The sequence below is a fragment of the Apus apus genome, chromosome 9, assembly GCF_020740795.1.
Source record: "Apus apus isolate bApuApu2 chromosome 9, bApuApu2.pri.cur, whole genome shotgun sequence".
In the NCBI taxonomy this organism is placed as follows: Eukaryota; Metazoa; Chordata; class Aves; order Apodiformes; family Apodidae; genus Apus; species Apus apus.
Window position 1 is genome coordinate 14,680,901 of NC_067290.1, and position 15,884 is coordinate 14,696,784.

At 38.0% G+C, this 15,884-nt stretch overlaps 1 protein-coding gene across 10 annotated transcripts in view; it reads left to right on the plus strand.

The window, feature by feature from the left end:
- The window catches only part of DOCK3 (dedicator of cytokinesis 3), a 180,485-nt gene that overhangs the window by 19,147 nt on the left and 145,454 nt on the right, over window positions 1–15,884 (plus strand). For all 10 annotated transcript variants that reach the window (XM_051627123.1, XM_051627129.1, XM_051627124.1 and 7 more), the window contains exons 3-5: window positions 5,967–6,007; window positions 8,149–8,204; window positions 9,102–9,198. In XM_051627123.1, coding sequence (XP_051483083.1) covers window positions 5,967–6,007; window positions 8,149–8,204; window positions 9,102–9,198 — 194 coding nt within the window. The remainder of the gene's footprint in view (window positions 1–5,966; window positions 6,008–8,148; window positions 8,205–9,101; window positions 9,199–15,884) is intronic.

The window sequence follows — 15,884 nt, forward strand, 5'->3', positions numbered from 1 at the left end:
CCTAGAATTGTCTTTTTGCTGCTTTTCCATGTACTCAGGTGTTTTGTTTGTTTACCTACTGACTTAACTCTTCATGAAAAGTGAGCTCTTACACGCTGATTTATCTAGGGAAGTAGTGGCCTCTTCAGCTACACTTGTAAAAATTTTCTATGAATGAGTTTTGCAGTGCAATAGTGATGGTTAATCCATGAAGAAGCATGCTGTAAACAATAGCTCTACTATTATACCTGCAAATGATCATGTATTTTTTTTAAAAAAACACCTGTGATGTTTTGAGCTAAGATTTACTCAAGCACCAAGTGTTGGTCGTAGTCATTCTACCAGATCTTGTGAATTAGGATGTGGTGCAAGCTCAGGAAAAGTTAGTTTGTATAGGATAGTGTAACTTGAAGGGGAAACAGTCTATATTGCTGAAAGCAGCTGTGTTTTCAAACCATTTCTGGTAATTGAGGAAACTTTCAAAATTCTGGGAAATAGAAGCAAGATCTAAAAGGAACAGGTTGTTTACAGAAAAGCAAAAAAATAATCCCATGGCTCTTTTCAGCTTCATAATGAGTAGTTTGTTTCCTTTGCCTGTAGTTCTGAGAATGGTTCCTCAAAGTCCAGTCTTCAAATTGCTGAGAGAGCAGGCCCTTGGACAGAGTGTTTTTCTGGGTGGGAGGAGGTGTTTGCACAGAGTTTTTGTTCTGTTTTCTTTTTCAAGTCTTCGATACTGTCATTTTGGTTGAGGTGCCTTTACCATGGACTTCACATACATAAAAAGATGTAGTAATTTTTATAAAAATGTCTGGAATTCCACAATGTGAGACTCATCTAAATATTCAGCTGGTCTGTGCTGCAGCTCTTGCATGTGTGAATTGTGCCAAAAAGCACATGAAATGTGCAAAGTAGGTTCTTAAAAGAAGCATTCTTGTGTAAGTGGTTGTTCAAGATGGTCTTTTGTTTGCCTTGCAAATGTAGAATGAAACATACCTCATCTACTTCTGCCCTACTTTCTGGGGATTCTTTTGTCCAGGCAAACTGGATAAATTCATGTTAACCTATGCAAAAAGGGTCACTACTGTGGGAGTCAGCAGAAGATCCATTGCTGTCTCAGCTTCACTTCTTGGAATAGTCTGTGCATAATTCTCTGCAATAGGGACTTTGCTGTCTGGGTTAAATGGATTTACATACATGCAAACCCAGTGATGTGAAGAGTGATTCACTAGAGAATTCAAGGTTGACAAAGATTCAAATACTAGCTATACTTCTGAATATAGTTGGTTTTGATCATAATGACTTACTGAATAACTGGTATTATTATAAAAAAGTGATCTTTTGTAATGATTGGCATAAAAACAGTTGCTGCATTTAGAACAATTGAATGAAAGTCTGGGGAATTTCTCTTTTGAGGTCTTGGGTACCTCTGCAGCTAAGTTTTATATGTATTTGCTGAGTAAAGGAATGTATGCACACACACGTATATATACATGTATTTGTCTCTTTAAGGTTAATAAATATTAATGCAAATCAAGAACACATTTAATCTTTTTATTCTGGTTGTCTATGCATATTTAAATAAAAAGCAATTAAGTGAAAAGAATTTAAATGGAATTGAAATCGCAGTGAAACTGCAAAGACAGTTGTCTTTGTTATTATGGATCTTGTTCATGCGCTTGAAATTGGAACTTTTGAATTTCAATCAGTTTGTGTGCCTGCCACTCCCCATGCTTTTATACCAGGCCACAAATGTCTAAATTGCTGTTTTCTAACCCTGTCTGGATCTGACTGATGCCCCCCACTGCCCCTACTTCCTGCCAAGAATCCATGGCCTTAGTCTCTGCCTTAGCTCTGAATCTACCAAAAGCTCCATGTTTTCACCAAACGTTATGCCAGCTCTAAACCATGTGATGTTACTAGGGTGGTTTTATATACTGTTTGCATGAAGGGCTCTGAGGTCCTCCAGGAGTCTCACTCAAAGATAACAAACATTCTTCAAGACATGAGCTCTTTGTATGCTCATTTCCACAGCTTTACCTCCCTCTCTTCTGCTCTCAGTCCTTCCCCTTACAATCTTGCCACCAAGAGAATAGAAGCAGTAAGTGTTAGTCTCTGCTTTACATGCCAGGCATTGAGGAGGTGAAAGGGTATGGCAGTAGTATGACACTTAAAAATGCTGGAATTTGGGATTTTCTTTTGGACAAAGCATGAGCACACTCATTTTTGAAACACACGTGTGGACTGTGCATTCTAAAGAACGCTCTGCTTTTCAAGTCATACTGCTGATGCCTTGCTACTGGAATTCAGAGTACATTTAAAATGTCTGTTTTGTCCATTTATTTTTATTTCTAGGGAGCAATTTTCTGTAGTTTAAAAAGGCTACAACTTCACTGACTTTTAATTATTACCTTGGGACTGTTACATATTTACTAAAGAAAAGAAACGCTAGCTGATGCCTGAAGCGCCAGTTAAAAGACTATTATCTTACCCATGCAAATTCTAGTACTCAGACAAGTATTTACATGGTTTTATTTGTGTGTATGTTAATAATAGTGTTCTTAGGCCATGCATGAGGCTAAATATATTAATATATTTAAAATTTCCTTCTGTTACTCCTGCAGTGACAGCATGATTGGATCAAGGCTTTCCAGTATGTGGGACACCTAGGCAGCAAAAGTAGCTTGCAGTTAGATTTGTTTTCTTAAATTCTTGAAGTGCTTGAAAGTGATATCTTTGCCAGGCTTCCAAGTTGTACCATCCAAGTGAGGAATTAAACTTCAGACTCATTGCTGTGGCAGCAATGGAGGTTTCCTTCTGCCTGGAGTAAGGCACTGTCTTGTGGCTGACTGGGTCACAGTGACTCACTCCCATTGATTTGGGGTTACCCTGGGAAAGATTTATACAGTGAGATATCCTTTTTCTTTGCCGTTGTTGTTGTTGTTGTTTTGTTGTTGTTGCTTTGTTTTGTGTTTTGTTTTACTTTTCATCCTTTTTCCTCTTTGCCTTTTGTGGAGTGTGCAAGTGGAACTGAAGTCCCTTGGACCCACACAGCTGCTGCAGAGGATCTTGCCTGGCTATTCAAACCGGTCTTTTGCAGCACAGGAATGCTCCATCATGGCTGTCTTGTTGGCTAACACCAAGATAAAACACATTCTCTCTATTTTGCTCTTGTGGCATCTCTGACTGCATTGTTAGCATATTCCTGTGGTTCTGCTGGCATGAGGCTGCTCCCTGACATGGTGTTGGCAGGCTGGGTTGGGTATTCATCTGCTGCTCGTCATGTCCTGGCACTGCTCAGATCATCAAGCTCAGAACAGAGTGGTCTTGGCATTGAGTAGTTTCAGCATCAAGAAGCTTTTGCTAAGCACTGTTACCATCCCTCTTCTGGGTCACTTTGAGTACCCTTAGGTCTGCACAGCAGCTTATATGCAGATGAAAAAGTGAAAGTAATTGCTTGTTGTCTAGCGTACATGCAAGATAGCTTTCCTCCAGATTTGAGGGCTACTCACAATGCTGCAAAGCATACTTGATTTTGTAGGACAAAGGTTGGAGTTCTTGTACCAGATTCTACTAGTAGTGCTTTATTTAAGGACCAAGTTTAGCTTTAGGATTTACCATAAATATGTAATTTATTTTCAGAATTCTCTCAAGCAATTATATGTGGAATTTGTTTTTTCATACAGTTTGCAGCTGATGCTGCTTTATTCAACCTGGATATTTGATCTTTCTGAAAAATAGATCAGTGCCTTTCAATTATGACCCTTTTGTTTTTCTGCTACTGAGTGCTCAGAAGAGATGAGCTTTTTCCCTGTGACAGACCTTATTGATTACATGGAAATCTGAAAATAGATATGATGTGACTTTTAGAAGAAGGAATATCCTGTTTTGTTTAAAACACTTTCAACTAAAGATCAAAAAGCCTTGGTAGCTCTTCTAATCACTCAGATTGAGGTGCAGGCCTGCCACAGAGCTCCTTTTGCAGTTTATCTAGGTTTGCACTATTGGTGAGACTTCTGAGTGTAATACATCTTTGGAAAGACTATTTTTTAGTCTTTATCTATGAAGGTATCTGTAATACTGCTTCAAGTTTCCCACACTGATTTTCCATATGTATGAGTAGTGAAAGTTACATTATTTACCTGAGAATTCTTTTGGTACGTGATGTTGGTATATACATTCCCAATAGATTTCTCTGTCCTGCCTCTTCAGAGGCCTTCTTGAATCCTAGGGTTTAGAGAAGCTAAGCTTAATACTTACATCTGAAAAAGCCCTATAAACCAAGGGAAGGACAGGGACACAGTCTTGCATACGCTGCTAAGTAATATAGCTTTTATTACTGGCCTGCAGGTAACCTGCAGTGTGAATATATATATAGACTGCATTTTGAAGAAAGTTATGAGCAAATGGTGGTCTTAATGTGCAGGGGAACAGACATAACAGAGTAGTTTTCCCTTTTTAAAATTTTTTTCCAGTTTTATTATCATGGAAGTAATTCTTGCAGTTCTTTGAGGGATTATTTGCTATACAAAGGGCAGAGCTGGGAGATCAGCCTATTCTTCACTTTTCTTAGCTTGTATCAAATATCATAAGATGGCATTGAAAGAAGCAGCTGTCCAGGATTGTGTTCTTTCCTGGGGTTCACCTTAGAAACAGTGTTTATGCTCCATGGGTAGGCTTGGCTGGCATGGATCACTGTGCAGTCTGGCTGTATTGCCTCGGGCAGTCTACCTGGTTATCTGCTGCACTGTGCAATGGAGTCTACAGAAGAGCAAAGTTGGAACAGGGTTTTAAGGTACAGTGACTAGTCCAGAACAGACTGGATTGGATATGATTAATTCCATTTTCACCTTTGTCTTGGGCATACCAAGGGTGTAAAGCATGAGGTGTTAAAAATGGTTTAGATTAGGAAAGTGCATGTAGTTCCTGCACTGACAGTTTCTGTTTTACTGAGGCATTATGTCTATCGTGCTATCAGTTCCTTGAAAACAAGCAAACAAAAAGCTTTGAAGCTCCATTCATCAACGTTTATAAAATATGTGCTTTGTCATGACACCCAGAAACACACCTCGACACAGCATCACGATGCAGAGTGGCTACATTCATCCCCAAATTCCCACAGGTGTTCAGCTGCAACAGTGCTTTCTTTGGTGGTGCTTGTGCTGTGGTGTAAGCAGGGGGCTCGTCCTGTGCCCATCTTCCTGTGTGAGCAAAGAAAAGTTTGCTTGCAGTGTTATCCATGTCATTGAAGGTATTTTTGCCTGTTCTAGGATGTCTTTGTCATTTTATCTACTTTATTTTGACTGTGATATAATACTTGAATTTCGTCAGACTTGTCTGGGATACATTAATGTTCTTATTATTCTGAATAGGACATTGCTTAGAATGGTGCTTCTAATAGACTAATTCTTGTTGTTCTTCAAACAATTATGTCATATGAATCACAGGATCAATGCATTTATTTTTTTTGTGACCTTGCAAATATGTAGCACCTGTTACTCAAAAGCAGGTGTTGCAGGCACAGCTGTGTGGAGTTGTAGAAGTTACTCATGTTAATGATCTCTGTCTTGTTGGTGCATGTGTCTATATTGATACAATAGCCATTAAGTTTGATCAACTAAGAAATAAATTGAAAACAATTTTATGTTTTAACATAAGCAATAATATAATGGGAATCTTTGTCCTATCTTGATGACGCATTTGTCTAGTGAAGTGTTCAACAGAGATTCTTGGATGAGTGCTAGTGACTGTGAGTACAGTGACTAAGTATAATAAGCTGCTTCTATTCCTGGTAGGAATAAACAGGAGCATTCCTGGTTCTTAAGCAGAGCAAAAGTCTAAAATAATAAAGATCTTGACAAAAAGTGACCTATGTGAGGCACAGCTCTTCTGTGAGATGATCTCAGTGACTTCATAGTTTTCTGCCAGTTTGCTTCTAGGTAAAGTAAGCAATGCCACAAATTAATACTATTTGTTTTATCTGGTTTTAGGCTGGTACAGAGGTGTTTCCATTAAGAAGCCAAATGTAAAGGTAAGTGTGAATACATTTTTTTAATTTAGTGCAAGTTTATATATACTTTGCTGTTGCAAATCTATAAACTTTTAGTTTTCCTTACCCTTAGGATTCTACTTCTCTAACTTTTTCCCTGTCAGAGGATTGGATTTATTTTTTGAATTGAGAGAACAACAGTCACCCAAAGGATCAGAAACCTTTCTGACATGTATACTTTCCAGCATGTATAAATCTTGTGAAACTTGATCCTTTCCACCTTGCTCACCTAAGAAGAGCACAGCTGGGTGATCTTTGAGCTCCTTAATTCAGGATTTTTAAAGAACATATTTAATAATTTGCATTATTATCTAATACAACTTTGAAAAGATCTGATTAAAAAGGATATTGTAAGCTTGGGTTTTTTTCCAAATTTTTACAGTTTAACTACTGGATTTGGTTATTTTCCAGTCATATCCCATTTCTTCTCTTGGAGAACTTTTTTTTGACTGTTCCAAGTGCATGTATATTTTTGTAAATATGTAAATAGTTGCTTTGTTGTAAGAATCACTTCATTGTATTTTGGTCTAAATACAGCCTTTATTTAGAAAGGAGTATCAAATTTATCATGCTTACCTGTGTTATGGAAGATAGTATTACCTGTATTATGTTTTCATGACTGTAATACTCTTTTAATGGAAAAGCCCACATTCAGTGTGTGTTTTGCATATATTCACTTTTGATCAGAGAGGCCTTCAGATCTTCCTTGGTTTCTTAGGTAACCAGCACAGGATCACAGAAATAAACAGCATTAATTGGAAGTGAATCAAACAAGAAACTGAAGTGGCATTTCTTCCCTTTCCAGATTTCCATGTTCTGAAAGCAAGCACATTTACTTTTGTCCTGATGAAGCCATTCCTGTTAGATTAATCTTTTTTTCTTTTGTGATTTCAGTCTTGCTTATGAAAAGGAAGGGTATTTTTTTTGAGTCATCATTACTTTAGTATTCCTTTCAACCTCCTTGTGAAAATTTTTCTTCCTAAATTATACTGTTTTAAAGCTCCAAAAATGTAAAGCCTGCCTTTTTGTGAGAGGCTGTCAGTTGGTTTTTAACCTGAGGGTTACCAGTGCTGATCCTGTACTCTCAGCTGAAGTGCAGGGTCATGTGTTTGACAGAATTTATGGGACGTTATAAAAAGTTCGGTTTAACTGACCTCTTTTCCCCATTTCTCATCACACAAGAACACAATGGCACAGGCAAAGTTAGAATCCAACTGTCATGGGAACAGCAAAAGGCAAATAACTGGAGCTATCTCAAGTGTGGGTTTAAACAGCTTTTTGTTGGAAAGAGGGAGGAAAAAGGACAGCTGCAGGGTATGCAAGTGATCAAGTACTTCTTTTCTCACTGAAACACTGGTATGGAGGCTAGACACAAATTTGAAGAATTTTTTTGTTTGCTTTATTTTAAACCTATATCCTTGCTGTCCAATGTAATGTAGCATTCTGCCGCCGAGGCCTGGTCTGGAAGCACAGTGATGCTGTGCTGCAAACTGACCACAGCCCCTCTTCTGGCTGTCCTGGCTTACATCTCTCCAGCAAATGTTCCTGGTAGTTGCTTCTGTTACTTGTTCCTTCCTGTGAACTGCAAGTTGTTTTCTAACTCTTCCTACTTCTCATACTTTTTTCCTGCTTGCTCATCACCTGTCAGTGGATTATTTGACTCTCACAGTCTCTGCAGTGGGAAAGTAATTGGCTAAACTTAAATATATTTATTTTAAATCAATGTTGTCCCTTCCAAGGCATCTGTGTAGGATTAGAGTGACACCTTTTCATTTGGTCCTAGTTGATTTGCCTATGATTTTTATACCAGAGCATATTTCCCATACAGCAGTGTTCCTGAACACTTCAGGAGTTTTTGGGAATGAATCTGTGTGATATTTTTATGGAATAGTCTTGCAAAACTTCCTTATTAAGAAACTGATCTTTCAAAATAGAGGTTTGATTGTGTCCTGATCTAAAATGGATTGTGACTAATTTGAATGTTGACTTATGACTGTGATAACTTTGACACAGTAGTAGATTTTTTAATAGGTACTTTGGCCAGTATTTGTTGTTGCTTAGGATATAAATCCTAAAACCTACACATGTATTTTTCTAAGTTAACTGACTTCTTTATCTTGCAGGGGATTTTTCCTGCAAACTATATTCACTTGAAAAAGGCAATCGTCAGTAACAGAGGGTGAGTATTTTTTCTTCAAAAAGTTGCAGTGTTTCTCATCTAGAAGGGAATCTAAGAAATAGCTCTTAAAATGTATAGAGTGGGTTTTGTTCATTGTATCTTTTGTTGCATATTAGAGTTTGAAAATTAGCTGCACAGCTTTGGGGTTGTTTTTTTTGTTTGTTTTTAATACAGCAAGAACTATGTTGGTTATTCCTGTTTGCTTTCATAAGGAGGGGCTGGCCACTTGGGAGGAATATAGGACTGTTGTCAGAGGATGTAGGGAGGCAATTAGGAAAGCTAAGGCCTCCTTGGGACTAAACCTTGCTAGTGAGGTCAAAGACAATAGAAAGGGCTTCTTCAAATACATTGCAGATAGAACTAACACTAGAGGCAGTATAGGTCCACTGCTGAATGAGGTGGGTGCCCTGGTGACACAGGATATAAAGAAGGCAGAGGTACTGAATGCCTTCTTTGCCTCTTTCTTTACTGCTGCAGACTCTCCCCAGGAGCCCCAGAAGTCAGGATGAAGGAGGAGTTTGCTTTGGTAGATGAGGATTGGTTTAGGGATCAGTTAAGCAGTCTGGACATCCATAAATCAATGGGTCTGGATGGACAGCCCATCTTGTTTACCAACAGATTTTTACTGAGACATAGCTGACAAGGTAGCTGTGTATTGAGAAACTTCTCAAAAGATTCAACCCTTCACACCTCAAGCCAAAGAATGACCCTTGATGTTACACTAGATTTGTTTCAGTGTTACAGCAAACAAAATGCTCTTAAGAGATTTTCCTCTATGTTGAACAAATTCAAACAAATTCAGGTTCTGTCATTTAACAAATTACTATGTTGACATTTATTTCTTTTTCTACCTTCTCTAGGGTACCTTTCATAATTGTTTCCTCTTCTCTTTTCTAGGCAATATGAAACAGTTGTTCCACTTGAAGATTCTGTTGTGACTGAAGTCACAGCAACACTGCAGGAATGGGCTGTCCTCTGGAAACAGCTGTATGTGGTAAGAACAGTACTCATTGTACTTTATTTCTCAAATATCTTGCAAGAAATGTTGCTTGCATTTCAATCCATTAGGAAAAAAAAATTAATAACTTAAGTATTGTTAGATTTGTTTTATCTAGTAGGGTTTCACTAACTGCAGAGTCACTGGACCTGTGAGATTCACATGGGCTACGCGGGAAATCTCAGCAGTTTTGAAATTCTGCTTTCAGATCTGAAAGCTTCTTTGTTTAAAAAAAACCCACCTAGTTTCTAAGTGTTCTTAAGTAAGAAATAGCATGTGTGTTTGGTAGCACAAAATGGAAGACTTTTGTAAGTTCCATCAAAGACTTCAAAGAATTATGCAGCATGGTCTGTGAGGATTTGATTTAGCATCTAGAGTTTGAAAGAGGAAGAGCTTGGCAGTCTTTTTGTATGATTATTCCTTCCTCTATTGAAAATAAACACTCAATATAAGTGTATTGAGTTTTACACTCATCTATTTCATATAGTTTTCAATTGCTGATTTCATCTTTGTTTTTCTCTTTTCTTAATGGCCAAATCCCAGGGAACAGCAAATAGAAAGAATGCACATTTGAAAGTATTTTTCCTGTTCTTTTTTTCTCCTTTTATCTTAGTAATTCCAAGCCATAACTGTAGAATTAGGATCAAGAACTGTAGGTGATACAAGCACAAATTTCCTTGCTTTCCTTACTTTAGAGAAATACCTCTACATAGAGCTGCAGCAGCTTTGTTTCCGTATTTAAACCTGAAGTGCCAATAGGCAGGTATTCAGGAAATAAGACTGGAAAAGATTTATTGAATTGAGTGTTGTGTATCTCTAGCATAACCAGCCATGTTCCATACTCCCTTAAAAAGCGCCAATCGGGTCTATTAAGAAATTAGTTTTACTTTTGTTGCCTCCCCTGAGGATCATGTGCCTCTGAAGAAATTTTCTTGGAAAGTAGCATCTAATCTAATTGGGGAAGAGAACATGACACATGGTATATACACTTTTTTTATACTTTTACATCTAGTGCTTCTTTTTTTTCCATTTCAAATATTAATCTCTCTGGTAGATGTGAATAAAGTGATATTTTTTTGTTTGCTTCCTGTAAGATTTTTCTCTCTCCCCAGTGTCAGATGAAGAAGGCAACAGTAATACTGACAATGGTGTTGAATTAGAGAAAGGGGAATCATTTTACCTACAAATGAGTTATGCTTCTTTTCTACTAAGCTATTTCTTTTTTTTATTGTTAAAATTAGTTCCTTGAAGGGAGGGAGAGAGAAAGCTCTAGCTAGAAACTTTCACTTTATGATTTTCTTTCTGGGACTTCTTTCTATTCTATCTCATTATACTTACACCATGCACACAACTATATTGCATTCTTAAGTAATGAGAGAGAATTTACTGTTTTCAAGAACTTTGGAAGGAGGCTTCTGTTCCAAGAAGAAATTGGCAGAGTAGAAAATAAATTGTTTTGTGTGAGGTGTCTCCAGAAAGTATTAAAAAAACACACAAACCTCCAAACCACACCACCCCCCAAAAAAAAAGAAAAGAAAAGCAACAAACAAAACCAAACCAACAGTAAAAAAGCAACCAGCACAAAACAAAAACAAACAACCCAAACCCAATCCACGTGTTTTCTAATATAGAAATAATTGGAGAATTTTATAGGTTGGAAGGAACTTCTCAAGATCATGTATCTCAGCTGCCTTCTCAAGTAGGGTCAGCTACAGTAGTTTGTCCAGGACTGCATCCAGGCAGGTTCTGAGTTTCTTGTGAATGGAGACTCCACAATTTCCCTGGACAGACAGTGTTTGACTCCCTTTGGTTTTTTCTTATGTTGAAGACTCCTGGTACAGTACCATTGCTCTTCTGGCATGAAAGAACAAGCTATGACATTTTTTGGTGGGTAACAGAAATTTGTCCCATTTACAAAGTGTAAATCTGAAGCCTGAGGAAGTGTACAGAGGTGCACAACTGGATGTGGCAGAGCTGCGATTATGATTTTGTAACTGGTGTTTAGGCTAGAAGCTATGTTGTAGGGTCATATCTTAAAATATATGGAGAGACTATATGGAAATATACTTGCTTTTTGTTGGATCAGCACCAGCAGAAATTTTTTATTATTCCCAAACTGTGATACAAATAATTTCAGAAATCTAATTAATGTTATTTATCATGCTACTGTGCCTAGTCAGCTTTGTAGGAGAGTTTCTTGCTGTAGTGAAAGTTCAGATGCCAGTTATTACTGCAGGTGTTTGCAGTAGGTCAGTACCTACAAATGGTAGCAGAGGCACTCCACTATTTAGTAGTATTGCACTGTAAGACAGCTGCCAAACGAAATGTACCTCTTAATAGCTCTGAATAGGCTAAAATGTTCATCTCGTGCATTTTGGCAAACTTCTTACTTGGATTGTTGTTTGAAAGACTTAAGTTTGTTTAAATAAAAAACTCAAACTTGTGTAGTACTATGGTTGAGATACAAGGTTTGTATTTGTAAGGTTTCAGTTAAACAATAGGAACTGGAATGCAATACTCAGGAAGCCTGGAGTGACTAAAATGCTGCCTGAGGAGGGCTGCTATATTGTTCCTAGATGAAGTAGCTCAGCTGAAAAAGTGTTGGAGGGAGGAGGAAAAAGAGTGAGAAATGGAAGGGTAAAATAAATCACGACTTTGAGAAGAGGCAGTTGTAGAAAATTAGTTTGTGTAAAATATTAGCAATTTTCTTTGGTTCTCTCTGACCACAGAGAGCCCCTGTTACCAGGAAGAAACTATGCATGGGGAAGCTTGACCAGGTTTAAATTATAAGAGTTTGCAGTAATTTAAGTTTGTAGGTCTGTGAAATGCATCTTGGGAAGGTTACCCTGGGTTCACTATACTACACAGGGCTGGGACATTTTTGTAATTTTTCTATCAAGGCGAAAGCCAAGTTATAATCTTAGAGGTAGAAGCTGAGGCTGTGGTGAAAAATGACTTTGTGTATAATGAGCTCTTAAAGGAAAGGCTGTACCTAAAAAACTTGAAATAAAGTATGGTGTTTTCTCTGCTTTACTGTAATATCATGTTATGCTCCAAGTAGTTGGATTCTGGTATTATAACCCTTTAAGTAAGATTTTTGAGAATGCAGGAGGGTTCTCTCAAACTGGAAATGGATACAAATAATACTGTTATGGAAACAATTAGAAAATTTGTTCAGGGTTTTTGTTATCTAGAGAGAGTATTTTTGGTTGTAGTAATGATAGACTAGTTAAAAATTCTATGTAAAAATTACCTTTATCTGTCATTGTGTAATCAGTAATAAACTTTAAATATTCAATATTTTTCAAGGAGTAAAAATGGGATGACTTCTGTGGATATGAAAGAGCCTTTTTTTCCTCCTATTTGAATATGTGGTCTATGTGCAGATAAATACAGTGTCATGACACTGGAAAATAAAAAAGCAGTTATTTGCTTTCTGATCTGCCTGTATCCAGGTTTCTCAGATGAGCACAGAAACAGTAAGATTTAGTAACTATTTTCTGTCAGAAAGGTCACTGTTCTATTTAACCTATTAACTAGCTATTAACTTGGTTTGGATTTTCTTACTTTCACTGCCACTGTACAAAAACTCTGGGAGGGAGTTCACAGGAACTGACTGTTTAAAATCTGTGCTATGGAACCACTGCATGGTGATTTGCTCAGAATGTGGGTAGTTTCTGATAACTAGCTGACCAGACTGTGTGTGTTACAGGTATGTGTGAGTATATGTGCACATGTACATATATTGTCTTGAAGTGTATGGCCCCTGTATCTTGTGTTAAGGTTTTGCCTGGCTCGTATAATCCATATGGTTATTTAAATTAATTTGGACAAGATACCTTTTTCGTTTTGCATGGAACCTCAGACATTTACCAGAAGGTTCTATTTATCCTTTCTCATTATTAAGGGTCATGGAATCACAGAATTGTCAGAGTTGGAAGGGACCTCTAGAGGTCATCCAGTCCAACTCCCCTGCTAAAGCAGGATCACCCAGAGCACGTTACTCAGGGCTGCATCCAGGCAGGGCTTGAATATCTCCAGAGTAGGGGACCCCACAAGCTCCCTGGGCAGCCTGTCCCAGGGCTCCGTCATCCTCACTGTAAAGATTTTTTTCCTCATATTTAAATGGAACTTCCTATGTTACAGCTTGTGCCCATTGCCCCTTGTCCTGTCACTGGGAACTACTGAAGAAAGTCTGGCTCCATCCTCCTTGCACCCAATCTTTAGGTTCTTACAGGCATTGATAAGGTCTCCCCTCAGCCTTCTCCAGCCTAGACAGTCCAAGCTCTCTCAGCCTTTCCTTATAAGACGGATGCTCCAATTACAAAGGCTTATAAACAAAATATGCCAGTGATTCCCTTCCTCAATATTCTACTTAATGTGGAGTGGAAGAGGAAAGAAAAATAAGGTTATTATTGATACCACTATGGGAAGCAGAGCTTGTTCTTGTGACTGCTCCAAAGGGACAAGGAAGAGAGAGTGGAAAAGCAAGAACAAACCTTGGAGAGACTTTTGTAGGCACAGAAATGGATAAAGATGCAAAATTGCATTTGTTAAGGTGAAATGCATGTGTGTGGCGCTTATGTAGTTGCCCAGAGTAGTGTATGACTTCCACTCAGACAGAAAAATAATACCAATAATGTAGATAACTTTCTTACCCTGTATGTGTTGTTAAGAGTTGTTTTTTTTATACGACGTCTAAATAAAGAATCTGCAAGTTCTCTTTGAGCTTTAGTTAATTAGGTCAAACAAGACTCCTGTGAGTAGTTAAGTCAGCTGAAGAGATCACTGAAACTCACAGTTGGAGCATAGTAGCTATTTTAACAGTAAAAAAAATTCCTCTGAGTTTAAGATGAGATATGAGAACTATTTCTGTGGAAACAGCAGATGACTGTAAAGAGACCAAACATAATTGCCCAGTTTAGAATTTGGTCAGATCAATAAAGGTAATTTGCTACTTGTATGCAGAAGAGGAGTGGGGGAAGAGAGCAAAGTGATTTTCATTTTAGGAGTAAGACCTAAGGGCCTCGGGAATAGATGGAATTTTTGCCAGCTGAGTCTGAAACAAATTTCCTACTGGCTCCTTATCATTTTCTGAGCTTCCTGTCAAATAGAAGAGAGTGGGTAAAAGGACCTGGTGCAATTGTGCTGCCTGATTTTGTGTGTTTTAGGGTGTCCTGAATATAAAAACATTAGTTCAAAATGCGTCCTAAAAAAGGATGCCATTCACTCAATCACTAAGGTACTTTATTCTTTTATTGGAGTATTTCATGAGAAGTTTTTACTTTTTGCTTCTGATAAAAGATGGAACTGCTGATGCATTTTCTAAACTGTAGACAGAAAAAAGATTGGGATTATCTAAACCAGACATGCTGCATTTAAGGTCTACGTCAGGAGGTGTCCCTTGAAGGAGTGGCCTGAAAACTGAGGTCTGAGCATGTTTCACACAGTTCTGTGCAAGCAAACTCTTGGAAAGATATACTTATACTGAGACATGTACACAGATGTTATTGCAGATATGTGGTCTTCTGTCCTTTTTCTGAGTAGTTTTCAAGGTTACTTGCAAATAGCAAAATCCTTGAGGGTGTTTGTTCAGGCATCGTGAAAGAGACATCTACAAAGGATCTTAAAATCCTGTCTGGCCCCATTTGACACCAACAGAGAGACTCAGAGTTAGCAGTTTATTATCCCTAGTCCTATATACAAATGTTTGGCAGTATCAGGACATTTCTATATCTCTGTATGATTGGATCTTCACAGAGTGGCCAGCAACTCAGGTATGAGTTTGAGGCAGCTGATGGTCCTGTTAAGCGCTGCACAGAATATGAGTGAAACTAAGAGTAAATATTGGCACTTTCAGTAGCAGCTAGTTCTTCAGTTTCTCATTGGGAACGGTGCTTTGGGAAACATCTGATTGCTTAGCAACCTAATCAGAGATTTTTAGCAGATTTGTCATTTGATTACTAGAAGATACTTGAGCATTTTTCTTGATTGGGTTGTGAGGAGCATGTGCAGAATGATTTGGAGAATGCAGAATGATGAACACTTCAGTGTTGTCTGCATAAGGTGCATATTTTTACAATTTGGTTTGTTCCACCATAGAAGGGGAGCTGGAGTTAAATCACAGAATAGCCCAGTTTGGAAGGGACCTTGAAAGATCACCTGGTCCAACCTTTTGTGGGAAAGGGAGCCTGGATGCTTATCTAGCACCCTATCCAAGTGCATCTTTCAACTGACCAGTGATGGGAATTTGACTATGTCCCTGGGTTGCTCCAGTGAGTGATTGTTCTTACCATAAAAAATTTTTCTTGTGTTGAGATTAAATCTCTGCTGGTGCAATTTATAGCCAGTGCCCCTTCTTGTCTCCATGTGGCTCCTTGTGAAGAGAGAGCCTTTTGATCATCTTCATGGCCCTCCTTTGAACCCTCTCCAGTCTGTCCCTGTCATTCTTGAATTGTGGGAATCAGGTTAAAGACCACAGTATAGACGTGTCACATGGGATTTACATATACTTATTACTTTAGGCAGTTAGAAGTTTCTGTGCCTAAAATCATAGGGATTTACACTGCTTAGATACGATGTCTTTGCAAAGGTGAGTCAACATCTTTCTCATGCATGCTCTGTTAAATTGAGACTTGCATTTACATAAATTGCTTAGCTATGGTTTCTTGGAGGTCTTTAGT